Source organism: Scyliorhinus torazame, chromosome 8 (assembly GCF_047496885.1).
Source record: "Scyliorhinus torazame isolate Kashiwa2021f chromosome 8, sScyTor2.1, whole genome shotgun sequence".
NCBI classification, from domain to species: domain Eukaryota; kingdom Metazoa; phylum Chordata; class Chondrichthyes; order Carcharhiniformes; family Scyliorhinidae; genus Scyliorhinus; species Scyliorhinus torazame.
In genome coordinates, this window is record NC_092714.1 from 107,904,758 (window position 1) to 107,924,873 (window position 20,116).

Consider the following 20,116-nt stretch of genomic DNA (forward strand, 5'->3'; position numbering starts at 1 on the left):
ACAAACCTGATGTTATAACCTGCAGTTATTGAGCAGCCGAAGACATCAGGTACTTTAAATTAAAAGTTAACAAAACAATTAATTTAATTAATTGTTTTAACTGTGAAATATTATACAAGAGCAATTCAATAGAGTAAGTTCTACTGTTGCGACTCTCGGTCAAGTGGGTTGGAATTGACTGCGCACTGGCCCAGAGTGCCGTAACAATATTGCTTGTGGGTGAGTTCCTCCTGCAGCTGAAAGTATGTTCAACTGAGATTGAACAGCACAGCGGAACTGACCATTTGACGCCACTGTTTGCTGACATTGAGAAATCCTGGCACACTCACACTCGGATCCTTTCCAGCATGGGGAATTGTGTATGTTGCACTGGACTAATTGGACAGATGCAGAGTGACATTTTGCGACTTCAGAGATTCTATAGTGCTAGCACCAGTGGCACAAAAGAACACAATCTCATAGCCGAACACTTAAAAGGACAGTGATGCATAGAGGGAGTTCAGAGACTGACAAAAATTACTCCATAATTTATGGCTCTAAATTGTGAAAATTGAATCGGTATTAAACTGGTTTTCATGAAGTAAAAGAAGCTGGGATGGAAAAATGATTCATGCATTTAAAATATTATGGTCACAGATATTCCTAATGGATGCAGTGTATTAAACTTAGACAATAATTATATACTATCAAGTACCTGCCAGCACAATTTATAATATCTTGAGAATACATTGCCTGTGTAGCATGCTGAAAATAGCAAACTCTGCTAGAATGTTGAAAGACATTCAATTACGTGCAAGTCAGTATATCCTTTGTGATATCAATGTTTTTTATTATTTTTATAAATTTAGAGTACCCAATTCATTTTTTCCCATTAAGGGGCAATTTAGTGTGGCCCATCCTCCTACCCTGCACATCTTTTGGGTTGTGGGGGCGAAAGCCACGCAAACACGGGGAGAATGTGCAAACTCCACACGGACAGTGACCCAGAGCTGGGGTCGAACCTGGGACCTCAGCGCCGTGAGGCAACAGTGCTACCCACTGTGCCACCGTGCTGCCCTCTTGTAATATCAATGTTCGGTGTAATAGAGTTCCAGACTAATGATGCCATGTTATCTTCACTCCCAAATACTATTTTATACTGAGAACTTACTCTATTGAATTGCTCTTGTATAATATTTCACAGTTAAATAAACAAATGTCATACCTCTAGACCAATACAACAACGAGCATTATAAGGACCATTATGGTTAATTCAAAAGCAAATCTATGTTTTTTCTCAAGGTAAGTAAAATATAATAAAGATGCCATAATTGATGATGAATTCACATGCAATGAAACCTGCCTACGGCAACTACTTCTGAAATTATTTTAGATGGTTCTGAAAGAGAATTAATCCTTTAAAACAGGTCAGAATCTGAATATATTATATTAGATAGCTACGAAAGAAAACTTTTAAACTAATCTTACTGTAAACACTCACGTGGACAAAAGCCAACTGTAATGCAGTGCCTTTCCCCTGGTTTAAGACTTCCATTGTAGTTAAAGATTCTGAAAGTGCCGTCTTCAAGGGCTGAGTTTTCTTGACTATTCAAATCCAACATCCACTTGACCTCTTTGTTGGAAATGTTCTGTATCTCAACTTTCTACAAAATTTTAAAAATACTATGTTTCTAAAAATAGAACAAAATGTGTGCCACTTCATGATTATGAAAGTAAAGAATGCATGAGGAAGATATTCAGAGTACTTGTGATGCATAGTACCTTTACAAATGGATCTGCTGCAATAGAGCCTAAATCATTGTATCCTGGTAGAAGAGAGAAATCCACCTTGGTAGTTGAGACTTCAAGTGGCGGACTAAGTGCTGAAAGATAAAAGTTAATTCTACTAGTTGATCATCATTTTGTTGCAAAGAAAGAAAATCAATTTAGCATTTTAATGAATGCAAAGTGAATATAAAAAGTAAATTTATGAAAGTAAAGCGAGTATATAAAAAGAAATGAGTTAAATAAATAACAACACTCATTAAATAAATTAAATATACAATGTGTGGATCAGGAAAGTTCCAGATTTGATTCTCAGTCAACACTGAATAGTTACAAGCTGAAATACAGATAATTGGGATAGATTTTAAAATAGCACAGATTTTCAGAATATTTAACTTTTTCACCTTGATTTCATCGAAGTGAGTAATGAATCGTACTTTTACTTTTTATATTAATTATTTAATTTTACTTTGAACATATACACATTTTTACATACACATTTATAATTACTGTATAATTTGTTACATGGTGTTTACAGGGATATAGTTTAAAACTGACAAAATGTTATTACATTGGTTTGGGAGGGTAGTCAATATATTGTGCACAGAGAAAACGGTAAACTAATTGGTGCTCAGGATAACTTGCCCAAGAGGAAATCCAGAATGTTTTTTGGTTAGAAAACCCTCTCTCGGATCCTTCCCTAGGAAGGACAAATCCAAGCCCCTCCACATGATTAGATGACAGAAAGTCATTCTCAGATATGTGACTTCACAGCATGCAATAGAAAGCCGTTAAAGCCACAGTAAATCAAATTGAATAGGACTTTCTCAGATCCATCTGTAATGTTGCTCTTTCCCTTCAGGTATTGCACAAGGCGCTACTTAACATCTTGTCAAGGGTCATTAGTGAACTGGCATTTGAAACAACTCCAAAGTGAAGACTGAACACACAATCAACATTAGCCCACTCATGCTTGAGTAAGTCACCTTTGCTGTTCTCTTTATATCAAATTTGGATGTTGTGTATTTTAAGACACCCACTGGAAATTCAGCCTGGAACTCCTATTGGCAGCCTATTGGCAGCCCATTGGCAAATTTTGCAATCCTGAGTGAGGGAACATTCATGAGACGTCTCACTGGTGAACCTTCTGCGGCTGTAAGGACCAGGATAGGAGGTGTAGATGACACCATCACCCTCCACTTTCTCCCACAAGTCACAAACTGTCGTTGCTTGTCTGACATGCAGCAATGGATGAACAGAAAATTCCCTCATTTAAGTAATGGGCAGACTTAAGACTGAAGGGGTTTGGTCAGAGTAGATAAGGAGAAACTGTTCCCACTCAAGAAAGGATCGAGAACGAAAGGGTACAGATTTAAACTGATGAGTGAAAGAAGCAAAAGTGGCATGAGGAAAAGCTTTTTCAAGCAGTAAGTGGTTAGGGTGAAATGCACTACCTGAGTGTGTGGTGGAGGTAGGTTCAACTGAAGCATTCAAAAGAGAATTAAATTCTAATCTCAAAAGAAAGAATGTGCAGGGCTACGGGGAGAATGCAGGGGAATGGCTCTGGTTGGGCTGCTCATTCAGAGAGCTTGTGCAGACTCAATGGGCCAAATTACCTCCTTCGGTTCTGTAACAATTCTGTGATTCTGTGATTAATATCAGAGAAAATGTACTGGAGAAACTCAAAGGACTAATATCCGACAAAGCCTCAGGTCAAGGGCAGCACGGTAGCATTGTGGATAGCACAATTGCTTCACAGCTCCAGGGTCCCAGGTCGATTCCGGCTTGTGTCACTGTCTGTGCGGAGTCTGCACATCCTCCCCATGTGTGCGTGGGTTTCCTCTGGGTGCTCCGGTTTCCTCCCACAGTCCAAAGATGTGCAGGTTAGGTGGATTGGCCATGATAAATTGCCCTTAGTGTCCAAAATTGTCCTTAGTGTTGGGTGGGGTTACTGGGTTATGGGGATAGGGTGAAGGTGTTGACCTTGGGTAGGGTGCTCTTTCCAAGAGCCGGTGCAGACTCGATGGGCCGAATGGCCTCCTTCTGCACTATAAATTCTATGAAAATAATGATTGCCTATATCTCAGAATTCTAAAAGAGATAGCTAAAGAGATAGCAAAATTGCTGGCAATGGATTTTCCAAAATTCCCTAGATTCTGGAATGTTCCCAATGGTTTGGAAGTAAGCAAATGCAACACCACTATTCAAAAAAGGAGGGCGAACCCAGACAGACACATTTCGCTGCTCAATGTGGACGCGAAGATACTTGCAAAAGTCCTGGCTAAGAGACTGGTGAACTGTATACCAGAGGTGGTCGCAGAGGACCAGACAGGCTTTGTGAAAGGTAGACAGCTAACTGTGAACATCAGGCGGCTGTTGAATGTGATACTGACCCCATCCGGGGAGAGAACAGCAGAGATGATCATGTCCCTGGATGCGGAAAGGCCTTCGACAGTCGAGTGGAAGTACCTCATGAACAGGTTCCAATGGAGGAGCGTGTACGGGGGCCAAAGGGACCCAATGAACTGTATGGACAGTTGGAGACTCCATACTTTCCAACACCGGAAGTCTTCACCTGGGCTAGAGCAGGCATTGTCATACTCGGGGGCGCGACCCGCGGGTGGGTCACGGGCGGGTGTCGGGAGGGTCGCGGAGCCATCCGTCGCGATGCTCCCGATCATCAGCAGCCGGCTGTTAAGAACGGCGGCTGCAAACAGCCTTCAGAATGGCCGCGGCCAAGTAAACAAAATGCGGCCGCACTGCGCATGCATGCCAGATCATCGGCGCACATGCGCAAAACTATGCGCATGCACGCCAATGATCGGGCAAGCATGCGCAATACGGATGCTTTTTTTTTTTAGGCGGTCGCAGCTTTTTGTTTTACAAGTTCGAGGGGGGTTTATTCATTTATTTTATTCATTTAATTTTTATTTTTTTCATTTATTTTATTCATTTTATTTTTTGTTTTGCAAGTTCGGAGGTTTTATTTGATCAAATTTTACAGGAATAAAATGCAGGACTTTGGACAGTTGGAGACTCCATACTTTCCAACACCGGAAGGCTTCACCTTCATCCAGCAGGTTCCATTGGAGGAGCGTGTACGAGGGCCAAAGCGACCCAATACCATTTCCTCCGTTTTTGTCAGCAGCAAACAAGGTAAGAGATAATGGTGGGTCCCGAAGGTTGGTAAAAATGGGTCCCCGGAAAAAAGTTTGAAGAACACTGGGCAAGAGACAAGGTTCACGTCATGGGAGAAACCTCTGTACAACGCCCCCAAGGTGAGAGTTTCGACCAGCACCACCAGCGCTAAGTACTTCCAGTTGCACAGACGCAAAAGGCAGGAATGCCCGCTGTTCCCGCTTCTGTTCGCCCTGGCAATTGAGCCGCTGGCCTTGTGAGAGGCAGAAGGCTGTAAGGGAATCCGAAGAGGAAGCAGAGCACAGCATCTCAGTCTATGCCGTGACCTGTTCCTCTACATCTCAGACCCACAAAACGGCATGAGAGAAATCACAAAGCTCCTGGGAAATTTTGGAGCCTTCTCGGGCTACAAACTCAACCTGGGCAAGAGCGACTATTCCCTGTGAACCCGAGAGGGGGAGGGGCAGAGCTGGATGGTCTACCATTTAAAGAAGACTGAAGCAAATTCCACTACTTGAGGATCTGATGTAGCCATCTGATATGGCCACTTGCAAAGGACCATGGGAATTGTGGCTACCTCCATATCCCAGGGTCACGTGCGGATCCCGGGCGCCGCCATCTTGTTCCACGGATGCCACGTTGGAGGGATGGGCGCTGCCATTTTGTGCACCCACGGCCATGTGCGACCAATGGGAGACGCCACCTTGGATGAACCCCCGACCTTCCAATTTGGCGGCCCTATACCCCACTTACTGTCTGCGGCCTCGCAACCCTTAAGGTCAACCCGCCTTCTCTGTTTGCAAACCCACGCGGATTGCAAACCCGTCGCCATCAGGAGCAGACGCTACAGTGCACAGGCCCGGATCTTTAGGTCAGAAGTCCAAAGGCTACTGAGAGAATGGGATTGAAGCCAGTAACAGCCCCTGGAGAGCTCAAGTAGTGGTGGCAATTCCTGCTCAACAAGGGCATCGCCTAGAGCAGGACGAACAGTTACAGCCCCCGGGGTAACGGACAGGTGGAGAGGGAGAACGGAACAGTCTGGAAGACCGCCCTACTGGCCCTACAGTCCAGGAACCTCCCAGTGTCCCACTGGCAAAAAGTCCTCCCGGATGCCCTCCACTCCATCCGGTCACTGCTTTGTACGATCACCAATCAGACACCTCATGAACGTCTCCTTGTCTTCCCTAGGAAGTCCTCCTCTGGGACCTCGCTTCCAACCTGGCTGGCAGCACCCGGACCCATCCTGCTCCGAAAACACATGCGGGCGCACAAGTCGGACCCGTTGGTCGAGAGGGTCCATCTGCTCCATGCTAACCCCCAGTACGCCTGCGTGGCGTACCCCGACGGCCGACAAGATACGGTCTCCCTACCGGACCTGGCGCCCGCCGGAACCCCACACACATTCCAGCCACCAGTCCCACCCTCCCCTCCACCGCAGCACCTTACAGGAGGATCAGTCCTTCCGCCGCCCCCGTCTAGGCCCCCCAACCCATCGACGTGCCCTGCAGGCGCTCCCTTCCCAGGTCAGCCGTTTTCCCCACCAGCGCCGTCGAGGGGTGACGAAGCTGCCATGGAGATCAAAGCCACGCTCCCGGAGTCACAGACGCCCGAGCCTCCACCTGAGTCACCACCGAGGCTCCGACGATCAAGGAGGACGACCAGGGCCCCCGCTCGACTGATTGCTTCATTTTAACTGTAATCTGTAAATATAAACCATCAAATGTACATAGCTACCAGACTTGTAAATAGTTACTAAACACTGTACGGAGGTATTACGTTACCTCCATAACTAATTATACCATGTTGTTATGTTTTGTAGTTTCTGGCCACCACCCCCGCTGGACTTTTTTTAAACAGGGGATGAATGTGGTATTATAGGTATTACAGTACCTGATAGGCTAAAGCATCATTGGTGGAAATCGTATGCTTTCTATTGGCGAGAGTGTATGATAGCTCTGCCCTGATAGGTGGGGTATAAGAACCCGTGCCGCCCCAGCAGCCCTCATTCTGTACCTGAGCTGCTGGGGGAAACATCTAGGTTATTAAAGCCTTCAGTTGGACTACAACCTCGCTTTAGTGGTCATTGATCGTGCATCACTTACTAACACTAAAAGGTAGGCTAGTGAATGGGAGTGGTGTGGGGGAGGGGCTACGACTTGTTGGACCAGTTTGGCAAGGCTCAATGAGTCTAGAATGTTTCTTTGGGAGCAGGAAGGGGTTAGTTGAGGTGACAGGCAGTCTTCTGGCTTGGGGGGGGGGGGTGTTAGGAAGCTAACAGTGACCAGGGGATTTTCTTTGTCTGACCCATCGGGTAGGGCAGGTGGCCATCCTAAGTGGGCCTGGGGCCTAGAAACTAGTGGCGAAGGTATTACGGTGGTTAATGGTTGACTTAAGGGTGAGTGGGGCGAGAGGCCCTCGGCAAGGTTAGTCAGGGTCCCCTGGGTGGAGATCTTCATTAATAACAAATTTGGTTCTGAGCGGAAAGGGTTATAGCTGATCAGGGTGGACGATATGCGTTGGTGGTAGAGGGGAAGTCTGTGGTTCTTGTGAATGCCTACGCCCCAAATTGGGACGATGTGCCATTTATGAAACAGTTGCTGACTACAACGCTGGATTTGGACACCCACCAATTTATTTTGGGGGGGTGATGCAAATTGCGTGTTGGACCCGAAGGTGGATTTCTCCAGGCCAAAATCGTTGGTCCCGGCTCAGATGGTGAAGGTATTTTCTGCATTTACGGAGGAGATGGGAGTGGCAGCTCCATGGTGGTTTACGCATCCTGGGGAGATGGGGTTCTTGTTTTCCTCTTTGGTACACAAGGAGTCAGACTCTTCCTGCTAGAGTGAACGAGTCTGAGTACTCGCCGGTGATCATGTCAGATCTTGCCCCACATTTGGTGGGCCTGGTGTTGGAGGTCGGTCAGGAGTGTCATAAGGGATGGCAATTAGACATAGGGCTGCTATTGGATTTGGGGTTCTGTGTGAGGATTTTGAGGGGCCATATGGGAGTATGTGGAACATAATGATAATGAGGAGGTTTCCCCCTCAATTTTGTGGGAGGCGTTGAAGGTGGTGATCAGGGGAGGGATCATAGCGTTTAAGGCACAAATGGATGGGGAGGCGTGACAGAAACTGGTGGAAGAGATTCCAGGGGTTGATCATAGGTATGCGAGGGACCTCATCCCGGAGCTTTTGGCGTGCAGGAAATAAGTGGCAAATGCAGTTTGACTTGCTGTCCATGGACATGGCGGTGTGGCAATTTAGGCAGATGAAAGGGACAGTGTATGGGTATGGGGAGAATGCCAGCCGACTCTTGGCTCACCAATTAAGGTGGCAGCAGGCAGACAGGAAGATTGTTCAGGTTAGGGATTTGGAGGAAAGGCTGGTCTCCGCCCCAGAGAAGCTGAATGGAGTGTTTATGGCCTTTAATGAGAGGTTGTATAGGTCGGATCTGCCAGAGACAAACGAGGGATGGCAGAGCTCCTGGAGGAAATGGAGTTTCCCAAGGTGGGGGCGAATTGCAGGAGGCTCTGAAGGCACCATTGGGTCTGGAGGAGATTCAGATAGCGATGAAGCACATGCAGGCAGGGAAGGCGCCGGGGCCAGATGTGTTCGCGGTGGAATTTTATAAGACGTTTTCGGATCAGTTAGGTCCGGTGTGGCTGGGCATGTTTAAGGACTCTTTGGGAAGGGGCACCCTCCCAGAGTCATTGGGGCAGGTGTCCATCTCACTCCTCCTGAAAAAGGTTAAGGACCCCACAGAGTGTGGGCCGTATTGCCCGATCTCCCTGTTAAATGTAGATGCCAAGGTATTGGCATTGAGAGGCCTTGCCTCCTGCAGGTGTTAGGGGAAGATCAGACAGGGTTTGTGAAGGGCCAGAAGTTGTCATTGAACATACGTCAGTTGAGGAATGTGGTGCTCACATTTGCGGCCTGGTCGGTACCGGAGATAATTGTATCATTGGATGCAGAGAAGGACCGGTGGAGTGGGGTACCTTTTTGCGGTGCTGAAGAAGTTTGGGTTTCGTCCTGGTTAGTGTGGTGGGTGTGGTTGCTGTATCCGGCCCCATTTGCTATTGTTTTCATCAACATCTTGAGCTCTGGGTCCTTTTGGTTGCATCAGGGTACGAGGCGGGAATGTCTGATGTCTCCTTTGTTAGTTGAGTAGGTAATTGAGCCGTTGGCCATTGTTTTGTGGGCATCATTAGAGGTGAGGGGGAACATAGGGTGTCATTATATGCTGATGATTTGCTGCTGTGCGTTAGGGACCCGGGATCGACTATAAAAATATTATAGGTATTTTGCAGCACTTCGGTGCCATCTCTAGTTCCAAGTTGAACATGCGGAAGAGTGAATATTTTGAGGTCAGGGAATCAGGGAGGGGAGCCGGATTGTGGGGGGGGGGGGTTACCATTTTGGTTGGCGGGGACTAGTTTTCGATATCTTGGGGTCCAAGTGGTGAGGATTAGAAATGGTTTCGGAGGTTGAGTTATACAAATCTGGTGAGTAAATTCGAGGCAAACTTGCAGAGGTGGGATAGTCTCCTGTTATTGTTGGCGGGCCGGGTCCAATAAGTTAAGGTGAACATCTTGCCGAGGTTTCACTTTTTATATCAGCGTCTTGGGTGTTCCAGCCCAAGTCATTTTTCCGAAGGATCAAGTGGTTTATTTCCAGTTTTATTTGGCCGATAAGGCCCCGAGCATTCGGAGGTGGGTGCTTCAGATGGAGAGACAGTCAGGGCATCTAGTGTTGCCAAATTTGCTGTGGTATTACTGGGCAGCCAACGCGGGGAAGGTGTTGGGGTGATGCGGGGACCCGGGGGCTCTCTGAGTTCAGATGGAGTCGGGTAATGTAGGGGAACAGGTTTGGGGGCATTGGTAACATCGCCACTACAGTTGGCACCAGCAAGGTACTCAACAAACCCAATGGTTGTGTCCACATTAAAAATCTGCAGGTAATTCCGCCAGCATTTTAAGTTGAGGGCGGCTTCAAGGTTGGGTTCCATTTATGTGAACCAACTGTATGAGCCGGCATGGCTAGATGTCACATTTGGTGCAGGGAGAGTGAGTGGGGGCTGGAGAGAATGGAGGATTTATTTCTGGAGGGGCGGTTTGCCAGCCTGGAGGTGCTAAAGGAGAAATTGGGCTGTTGTGCTCAAACATATTTTGGTACCCCCAGGTGCAGAGCTTTGTTAAGAGTTTCTTTTTTGGATTTCCCGGGGTGCCGCCATCATCCCTTTTGGAGCAGATCCTCTCCTGTTTGGGCCGGAGGAGGGTAGTACATCCGGCGTGTACGAGCGGATCGTAGGGGAAGAGTCGAGTTCAGTGGAGGGGGCGAAAGGTAAATGGGTGGAGGATTTGGGGCCAATAATGGAGGAGGGGTGTGGAGTGAGGGGCTGCGGAGGGTGAACACTACATCGTCATGTGCAAGACTGAGCCTTATACAGATATAGGTAGTGTTTCGAGCGCACTTCACAAAAGAATGAGTCTTTTTTTGAGGAGGTGGAGGATAGGGGTGAGCACTGCTCAAGAGGCCCGTCACCACATGCACATGTTTTGGTCCCATTCTAAGCTGGTGGATTTCTGGAGGTCCTTTATCAACACCATGTCAGCGATCGTAAATGTTGAGCTGGAGCCCTGCCCACTGTGGCTATTTTTGGGGTTTCGTATGTGCCAGAGCTTCGGACGCTGTGGGGGCAGAGGTGGTAAGTAAGTAGGAGAGGTTCTTTTCTTTTTTGTTTTTGAAGGTTGTAAGGCTGTGATGTGATTTGTTTGGGGTCTGCGTTTGGTTAAGGGTTTTTGTTTGTATGTTTTGTAATTTTACATATTCATAAAAGGAACACAAGGGATATGGAGTACAAGAATTAAGAAATCTTGCTACAATTGTCCAGGGCTTTGGTGAGGCTGCATCTGAACTACTGGGTGGGATCTACTGACCGCGTTGCGCCCGAAAAGCAGACAGTGCAATGTGACCAGTAGATTCCAGGAGATCCCAATTCCAGGATCTACAAGGCACACAATGCTTTGCGAGCTTTAACACAATCTCACGAGACATAGCGATGTGAATCCCGCCCATCTTGGGAGGGATCTCTTTCTGGCCAATTTGTATATTAGAGTGAGACAGCTAGTCTCACACTAATATGCGTTCCAGAAATCTAACCAAGGTGTAGGATCTAATTCCCTCACCTTGGAGATCTTGGACAAGTGCTGTTCAGTGTTGGTCTCCACAATGGGGACCAGATGGGATGGCACTCGTGGGGGTCTCCCAAGAGTTTGTGCATGCTCTGGGCAGGGTGGTACCCTGGCACTAATGGTGGCACTTGGTATCCTCACAGTGCCAGCCTTGCACTGCCAAGTTGGAAGCTGATATTTTTTGCGCGGCAGTGATTGCGCTGGGGGTGCCCTACATGAGTGTGGGCGTGAGTACCGGGGGGAGCCGGGGACACCCTTATACTGAGTTGGCAACTGGGAGAGATTGGGGGTCACATCGGGGGCTCAAGAGATCGGAACGCCATTTATAAATGGCATCTTGATCTCTCACTGCACTGAGGAGTTTCGGCAAGCAGAGCTCCTCAGTGCAGAAAATGGGCTAAGTGCGGCCTCGTCGGGGATTCTCCCGCTGAGGTCTCTGATCTACCCGAATGGGCGTTAGATAGCAGACAGTTTCCCTGCGCTCTGAGCACTGGGGGACACCCTGTTAATCTTGTGCTACGGGACTCTGCCCCCATTCAGGTAGATCATTGTGTGCAGTTTTGGTCTCCTTACTTCAGGAGGGATAATCTTGTATTGGAGGCAGTTCAGCGAAGGTTCACTAGATTGGGCCCTAGGATGTGCGGGTTGTCCTGTATTGAGAGGCTGATTAAACTGGGTCTATATTTTCTGGAGTTGAGAAGAATGAGAGGTGACCTAATGACAGGGTAGGCACTGAGATGTTGTTCACCTGGTTGGGAATCTAGAACAAGGGGGTATAGTTTTGGTAAAAGGGATAATCATTGAGGACTAAGATGAGGAGAACATTTCTTCCCTCAAAAGTTTGGAATCCTTTCCAACAGAGGGTTTTGAAAGCCCCATTATTGAATCTATTTGAGGCTGAGACAGATTTTTGATCTCTCAGGGAAATGGGGAATGATTGGGAAAGTGGACTTGGGGCCAAGATCAGCTGTGATAATTTGAATGGCACAGCAGACTCAATGGGCCAAATGGTCTTCTCCTATTTCACATATTATGTTCAGTTTGTCTCACATATACAAGATCCTGGCCAACTCAAGCTGGTAGGTCAGTAGTAAGTAATACCTGCTTCGCACAAGTACCAAGCAATGACCATTTCCAACAAGAGAGAGTCAGTCTCACCATTATCCCTTGTCATTCGATTGCATTAACTGCTAATACATCCACCATCAACAATCGGCAATGGTTTAATCATAATTACAGATTTTCTTTTGTTACTGATTTTAAATTCCACTCCCTGCCATGGTGGGATTCAAACCCAGGTCCCCAGAGCATTAACACTGGTCTCTGGATTACTAGTTCAGCAATAATACCACTATGCCCCACCTTCCCTAAATGAGTCCCTGTGGACTAGCCACATTAATATCACGACTACCTTAGCAGATCATGTACCTCCTGACGACCCAAAACCTTTTTACCACACAAATTGGATAAGTGATGGAATATTCTCCACTTGTCTGGATAGATGTATCTGCAATAATATTCAAAATCACAGGGCAGCATGTGGCGCAGTGGATAGCACTGAGACTGCGGCACTGAGGACTCGGGTTCGAATCCCAGCCCTGGGTCACTGTCCGTGTGGAGTTTGCACATTCTCCCCGTGTCTGCGTGGGTTTCACCCCCACAACCCCAAAATGTGCAGGTTAGGTGGATTGGCCATGCTAAATTGCCCCTTAATTGGAAAAAAAAATAATTGGGTACTCTAAATTTTTTTTTTTTTTAATATTCAAAATCTTGAAACCATTCAAGACAAAACTGACCCACTTGACTGGCCCTTCATCTAGTCACCTAAGCATGGACTCTCTCCAGCACGAGTGTATCATGGCTGCGACGAATATCACATACAGGATAGAATGCTGTCATGCCTTTTTGGCACTAGATCCAAAATCCGGGACTTCCACCACCCAAAAGGACAGCAGCAGAAGGCATCATGGAACACTGTCAGTTGCAATCTCCCCTCAAGGTCACAAACCATCCTGAATTGGACATGGATCGCTGTTCCTTCATCAGTGCCAGATCAAACTTCTAGAACTCCCAATGTGGAATAACTGTAATATGGAAGGACCTCAAGGGTTCAGGAAAAAGGTCCATCGCCATCTTCTCAAGAGTCATCAAGGATGGGAAATAAATAGGCTCACCGCAAGAGTAGCTACACAAGATTGCTCAGCATTGACTGAACAAGATGTGGAGAATTAAAATACAAGGCAGCTGATGATAGTAGTAATATTATAATGTATTTCAATTACAGGAATCAATTTAATATACTTTGTGTAAAAGACATAAGATATGCATGCAATAAAATCTTTGACTTTGTATGCAAATGCTAAAGCATGAGAAAGAAAATATTTCATCAATAGATAGGTGATTGCATTTAGAATTGTTGTTGTAATAGGTTGGATAATAAATTGATCTGAAGTTTATTTGCAGGGTACAAGGGATTCCAAACAGGTGCAATTATAAAAGAGGGGCTGTAGAAATGTAAATGAGGATGTATGGGTACAATTGCAGGAGAAGGGATGTTTATTGATCATCAGGAGGAATCTAAAGTGGTTTTATGAAAGTTGATTGCAGAGTTGCTTAAAAGGGATTCTTAACATACATTATAGCCACCAGTGCAACAGTAAGAGCAAGAAATGGTACCATGTGACCAATTGGAAGAGCAGTTATTTTCCTATCATGCAGAGTTTTAACAATCCATCTTTTAAGTAGGTTGATGTGGGGTAGCCAAGTGCAGGGAAAAGCAGTTAATGATGGTTTCTATATTTAATGTGGTAAGGAGAGTACAAAGGGAATGGTATATAAGCCAGCAGTTCATATGTTCAAAACACAGTGGAGTTGTGGTGTTATTTCATGGTGATTGGAGGGAAACTGATGTAATCTTATGGTATTAAAAACAAGGCGACATTGGGCATGGTAACAATAGGCCCTGAGTTTGACCTAAGTTCGAGGAAACTTGCTGTGGAGCATTATTCAGGATTTGATTTCTTAATATTTAGGCTAGGCTGGATGAGACAGCAATGATGGTCGAATGGATTTTCTCCCCCTTTTTTTTATATGCAAATACACAAACTCACTTTGAGCTGACAAATTCTATCCTAAGTGGCAATCCAGGATAGTTTTCCACTACAGTCCTTGAAAGCCCAAGAAGGACATTGTAACATGTTTTAGTTTAAAACAGCACAAGTTTCAATTACCATGCGGTGTCATCTGGGGAAACTCACAGTAGGAATTTATTTGAGAAATATGTTTGCAGTGACAGTTTCTCTTTCTATCAAACTTACCAGTGGCTTGCACTCTGCGAGATGGAGTAGCAACGCACAGTAGGTCAACTGAACCTATCGATATTTCATCATAAGGATCAGGTGGTACAGAACTTGGTGAAGGAGATGGTGATGTCCCACCATTGATAATGACAGGTATATTAAAATTATAGGATGCCACCTAAGACAAAAAAAAGTAATTATTAGATGTCTCTTAAAATGTTCCAGAAAAATGAGTGTGGCTTTTTAATGAGGGTGCAAACAGCAAAAGGTACCTAGGCTGAACTGGACATCACGCCAGTTTTGCCAAGGTGAAGTTACACTGGGGTTTCTGGCAAAACTGTTAACATAAGCACAGGAGGAGCGGGGGGGGGGGGGGGGGGGGGGGGGGGGGGGGGAGGGAGGGGGGAAGGAGAGGGGGGGGAGGAGAAGTGAGGGGGTAGGGAGGGAATGGGGGAGGGAGGGGTGGAGGGGGGGGGAGTGCTTTTGGAGTGTTGGCGCAGACTCGATGGGTCGAATTAAAGCATCGGCTTAGCTGCCCGAGTCTCGTAGCCCTGCATGATATTAATTGATCCTGTCACTGGCCGAGTACATCAGCTATACATTGATAATCTAGTATTCTTTTCTGTTGATGGATGTTACTCATTTTTGCCCTAATTGGATGATTAGGACACAAGAATACGAGCAATAGTATGTCCCACAGTCCCTCCAGCCTGCTCCACATTGGCTGATGACCTCCAATGCCGGTCAATCATACTCTGCACACAAAGGAAGCCAGCAACTGCAGCAAATTACAAATTCCATAATGTTGGCTGCTCAGCTCAGTAGGAACGGTGATATTTTGGCTGGCCCTGGAAAATAGGTCATTAGCTACCTTCTTTTTTCATAGCTGTAAACTTTAGATTGTAACTAAAAGGATCCAATGGCATAAGAATTCAAGTCTGTGGCAACTTTGAGGGTCACTGACAAGGCTTCCACGTCCTGCTTCAGTTACGGGAGCCGTGTAGGCAGCTCCTCAGTTAGATCCAGGAAGGTTAGTCTTCACCTGTAAACACACAATGCTGGATATGACTCCCTGCACACAGCCCCTTTCTCCTAATGTAGATCATGCTGCCGGTGGCTAGAACATCTGCAAATTTGAATTAAAATTCAGTGGGCTTGGATCTGACATCATCAAATTGCAACCCTTAGCTAGAACCCCATTTACCTGTACGAAGTCTTACAACACCAGGTTAAAGTCCAACAGGTTTGTTTCGATGTCACTAGCTTTCGGAGCGCTGCTCCTTCCTCAGGTGAATGAAGAGGTCTGTTCCAGAAACACATATATAGACAAATTCAAAGATGCCAAACAATGCTAGGAATGCGAGCATTAGCAGGTGATTAAATCTTTACAGATCCAGAGATGGGGTAACCCCAGGTTAAAGATGTGTGAATTGTACGAAGCCAGGACAGTTGGTAGGATTTTGCAGGCCAGATGGTGGGGGATGAATGTAATGCGACATGAATCCCAGGTCCCGGCTGAGGCCGCACTCATGTGTGCGGAACTTGGCTATAAGTTTCTGCTCGGCGATTCTGCGTTGTCGTGGGTCCTGAAGGCCGCCTTGGAGAACGCTTACCCGGAGATCAGAGGCTGAATGCCCTTGACTGCTGAAGTGTTCCCCGACTGGAAGGGAACATTCCTGCCTGGTGATTGTTGCGTGATGTCCGTTCATTCGTTGTCGCAGCGTCTGCATGGTCTCGCTAATGTACCACACTTCGGGACATCCTTTCCTGCAGCGTATGAGGTAGACAACGTTGGCCGAGTCGCACGAGTATGTACCGTGTACCTGGTGGGTGGTGTTCTCACGTGTAATAGTGGTATCCATGTCGATGATCTGGCACGTCTTGCAGAGATTGCCATGACAGGGTTGTGTGGTGTCGTGGTCACTGTTCTGAAGACTGGGTAGTTTGCTGCAAACAATGGTTCGTTTGAGGTTGCGCGGTTGTTTGAAGGCAAGTAGTGGGGGTGTGGGGATGACCTTGGCAAGATGTTCATCGTCATCAATGACGTGTTGAAAGCTGTGAAGAAGATGACGTAGTAAGATCTCCGGGTAAACGTTCTCCAAGGCGGCCTTCAGGACCCACGACAACGCAGAATCGCCGAGCAGAAACTTATAGCCAAGTTCCGCACACATGAGTGCGGCCTCAACCGGGACCTGGGATTCATGTCGCATTACATTCATCCCCCACCATCTGGCCTGCAAAATCCTACCAACTGTCCTGGCTTGGTACAATTCACACCTCTTTAACCTGGGGTTACCCCATCTCTGGATCTGTAAAGATTTAATCACCTGCTAATGCTCGCATTCCTAGCATTGTTTGGCATCTTTGAATTGGTCTATATATGTGTTTCTGGAACAGACCTCTTCATTCACCTGAGGAGGGAGCAGCGCTCCGAAAGCTAGTGACATCGAAACAAACCTGTTGGACTTTAACCTGGTGTTGTAAGACTTCGTACTGTGCTCACCCCAGTCCAACGCCGGCATCTCCACATCCACCCCATTTACCTGGGGTGGGTACCAAACACACAATCACAAACAGACTAAGTGTTGGAAGAGGGGGGGACACAGGAACGGTGCGACCAAGACTTTAATCTGTAGCCCCATCTGTTCCCAGCAAATAGGGAGACTTCAAAGCAGCAAGTAAAGAAAAACAGTATATCGATCCATTCATGATATGGAATGTGAAATTGTGGCAGGCTATGTAGGGGGAGGATGACGTCAGGACAGGCCTGGGCGGGGGGGGGGGTGACCCCCACGAGGCTGGGGCGCCGTTGCCACAGCCTGCAAGACAGCCATCTTGCTGCACATCCCAATGACCACCCACCTTACCCCCTGGTACTGCAGAGTAACACTGGCCGTATGGGTGCCCCCACCCCCCGCACCCCAGACCCAGCCCACCACCACCACACCCCAGTCCCCACCCTCCACTTCATCACCACGCACCCCACTCTCCGCCATACCATCATCACCCCCCAACCGGCTGCCACCTGCCGATTCCGGTTGAGCAGGGAGACAGTGCGACATATCTGCCAGATCCTGGCATGGCACACCTGGTACTGCGGGGGAATGGGGGAGGACACCCGCTCCCAGTGGCTGTCAAGGTGACGATCCCTCTGAAATTTTACGCAACGGGGTCCTTCCAGGCACTGAGTGGGGACCTGGCCAGAATCTCCCAGAGCTCGGTACACAGGTGGAACCATGCTGTGCAGGCACTATATGCCCAGTTGGCACGATACATCCATTTCAACGTAGACCGAGTCCACAAGGATGCCCGGGCAGCAGGGTTCGCCCCCATTGCTGAGATGCTCCGAATCCACGGGGTGATCAACGGGATGCATGTTGCCCTTCGAACATCTGCAGATGTTGTCCTACACAAACCAAAAGGGGTTCCATTCGATGAACGTGCAGCTGGTATGTGATCATCAGGGCAGTGTGCACAACGCCTTCATTCTGGCACATCAATGGCCCTTCGAGGCACACCCCAGCTGGAGGTTGCCTCCTAGGTGATGAGGTTATCCACTGCAGTCGTGGCTGATGATGCGTATCAGGAGGCCACAGACCAACGGGGACACCCGCTACAGCGATGTTCATGTGGCAACCAGGGGCGTGTTTGCGCGGTGCTTCAGCATCCTGAAGATGCGGTTCAGGTGCATAGACGCTCTGTAGGGGCCCTCCAATTGGGAGCTGGGAAAGTGGCCCACGTTGTGGTGGCCTGCTGCGTCCTCCATAACATTGCGCAGCAGAGGGGCGATGTGCTGGAGAAGGAGAATGAACACCAGGCCTCGTCCGACAAGGAAGATGAGGAAGAGGGTGAGGATGGGCAGGACATGAGGCCCGGGCACGCACGGGAGGCCAACCAACATGTGCACCAGGGCAGGGGCAGGGGCATGGACACCACATCTCCCCCCCACCCCGCGGCCACGAAGCTCACTCCGTGATACATACCTGCCGCACTGCGGGGTGTGGGCCCTGGGCTGGCAGTAACAGGATGTCTGGTCCATGGTATGGAGGATGATGACAACCCATTCTGAGACCCCCCCCCCCCCCTGCGTCCATCCCAGATCAGCCCATCCCTCACACCCATTTAACACAGAACCGAGGCAGGCTGTAACATTGTGCACAGCTACCTAATGTGAAATCACATATACAGATTTGTGCCTTATCCCCTATCGCTAAACTGTGTCCTGCACTCATGTCAACTTAACTGGCATCTACTTTTCTGGACATAAGGGCCCTAACGCTAGGTGGAACCCCAGACAGTACATCAGGACTGGAGGCGGCCTGCTATAGTTTCCATCCTGCAACCTGGGTCCTCTTTGGCAGACGTCTTCTGGGACGACTGGGCATGGATAGGCCCGCCTGTGTGGCGCTGTCCTTTTCAACCCACTGCCCACCAGATGCGCCAGGGACAGGAGGGCTGGGGGGGACGGTGTCCAATGTTCTGCGGTGTTCCGCACCTCCCCTGTAGGAATCACCGGCATGGACCCCATCACCTCCTCCCGCAAGATGCCAAATGGCCCCCGCGCTACTCCATGGGACCAGGGTGCAGGCGGAGCTAACTGCAGAGTTTCTCTCGCCACCTGCCGTTGCTAGTCCTGGAGGCCCGCTATCGTCTTGACCAGGGTCTGCACCCTCGCGGCCATGGTGCACAGGAGTGGACCACTTCCATCTGGGACTGCGCCGCATCACGCTGCGACTATGCCACCAACCTCTGGGTCTGTGCCACATCTGCCAGTTACTGCAGCGTCTCCCTCTCCCTGCGCCATGTCAGCAGCACCTGGGCAATGCCGCCAACGGTCTCAGCCATGGCTCTTGGTGACTGGGTCACGCTCAGCAGCGCAGCTGCAATATTCAGGTGGCTCTCGCCCATGGTTGCCTGTGAGATTTGATTTGATTTGATTTATTATTGTCACATTTATTAGTATACAGTGAAAAGTATTGTTTCTTGCATGCTGTACAAACAATGCATACCGTACATAGGGAAGGAAGGGGAGACTGCAGAATATAATGTTACAAAGAACAAGGAAGAGAGAACAAAGAAAAGTACAGCACAGGAACAGGCCCTTCGGCATTCCAAGCCTGCGCCGACCATGCTGCCCGTCAAAACTAAAATCTTCTACACTTCTGAAACCCCATTGTACTCCTCACCAAGGCCTCCAGACCACCACTCCCCCCATAAGTAATGGGTTAAGAGACATTGCAATTAGTTGTCTCATTTATGTTAAGTATCCATTAATTGACACTGATATGTAAAGGGGCTTCAGGTGGCCTCTGTCAGGTGGTGTGTTGTTAAGAGTTTTGTGCAGAGGCTGTGAAAGTGAAATAAATGGTGTTTGGTGAAAAGGAACAAGAACTTTAGACTCTTCATTTCACAGCAACTAAAACGTCTAACACCCCCAACTTACCTCTTCCACCCCATCTCTTAAGTGCAGGACAGACTGACAGTGCCTAAGAAAAGAACAAAGAACAAAGAAAAGTACAGCACAGAAACAGACCCTTCGGCCCTCCAAGCCTGTGCCGACCACGCTGCCCGTCTAAACTAAAATCTTCTGCACTTCCGGGGTCCGTATTTCTCTATTCCCATCCTATTCATGTATTTGTCAAGATGTCCCTTAAACGTCACTATCGTCCCTGCTTCCACCACCTCCTCCGGCAGCGAGTTCCAGGCACCCACTACCCTTTATGTA

The 20,116-nt window shown here is 47.9% G+C and overlaps 1 protein-coding gene across 1 annotated transcript in view; it reads right to left on the reverse strand.

Moving 5' to 3' along the window:
• LOC140428025 (cilia- and flagella-associated protein 47-like) overlaps positions 1 to 20,116 on the reverse strand; it is a 1,060,448-nt gene that overhangs the window by 809,792 nt on the left and 230,540 nt on the right. The window contains exons 23-25 of the mRNA XM_072513997.1: positions 14,410 to 14,569; positions 1,762 to 1,862; positions 1,481 to 1,643 (exon numbers count right to left, since the gene is read on the reverse strand). Of these exons, the coding sequence (XP_072370098.1) occupies positions 1,481 to 1,643; positions 1,762 to 1,862; positions 14,410 to 14,569 (424 nt within the window). The remainder of the gene's footprint in view (positions 1 to 1,480; positions 1,644 to 1,761; positions 1,863 to 14,409; positions 14,570 to 20,116) is intronic.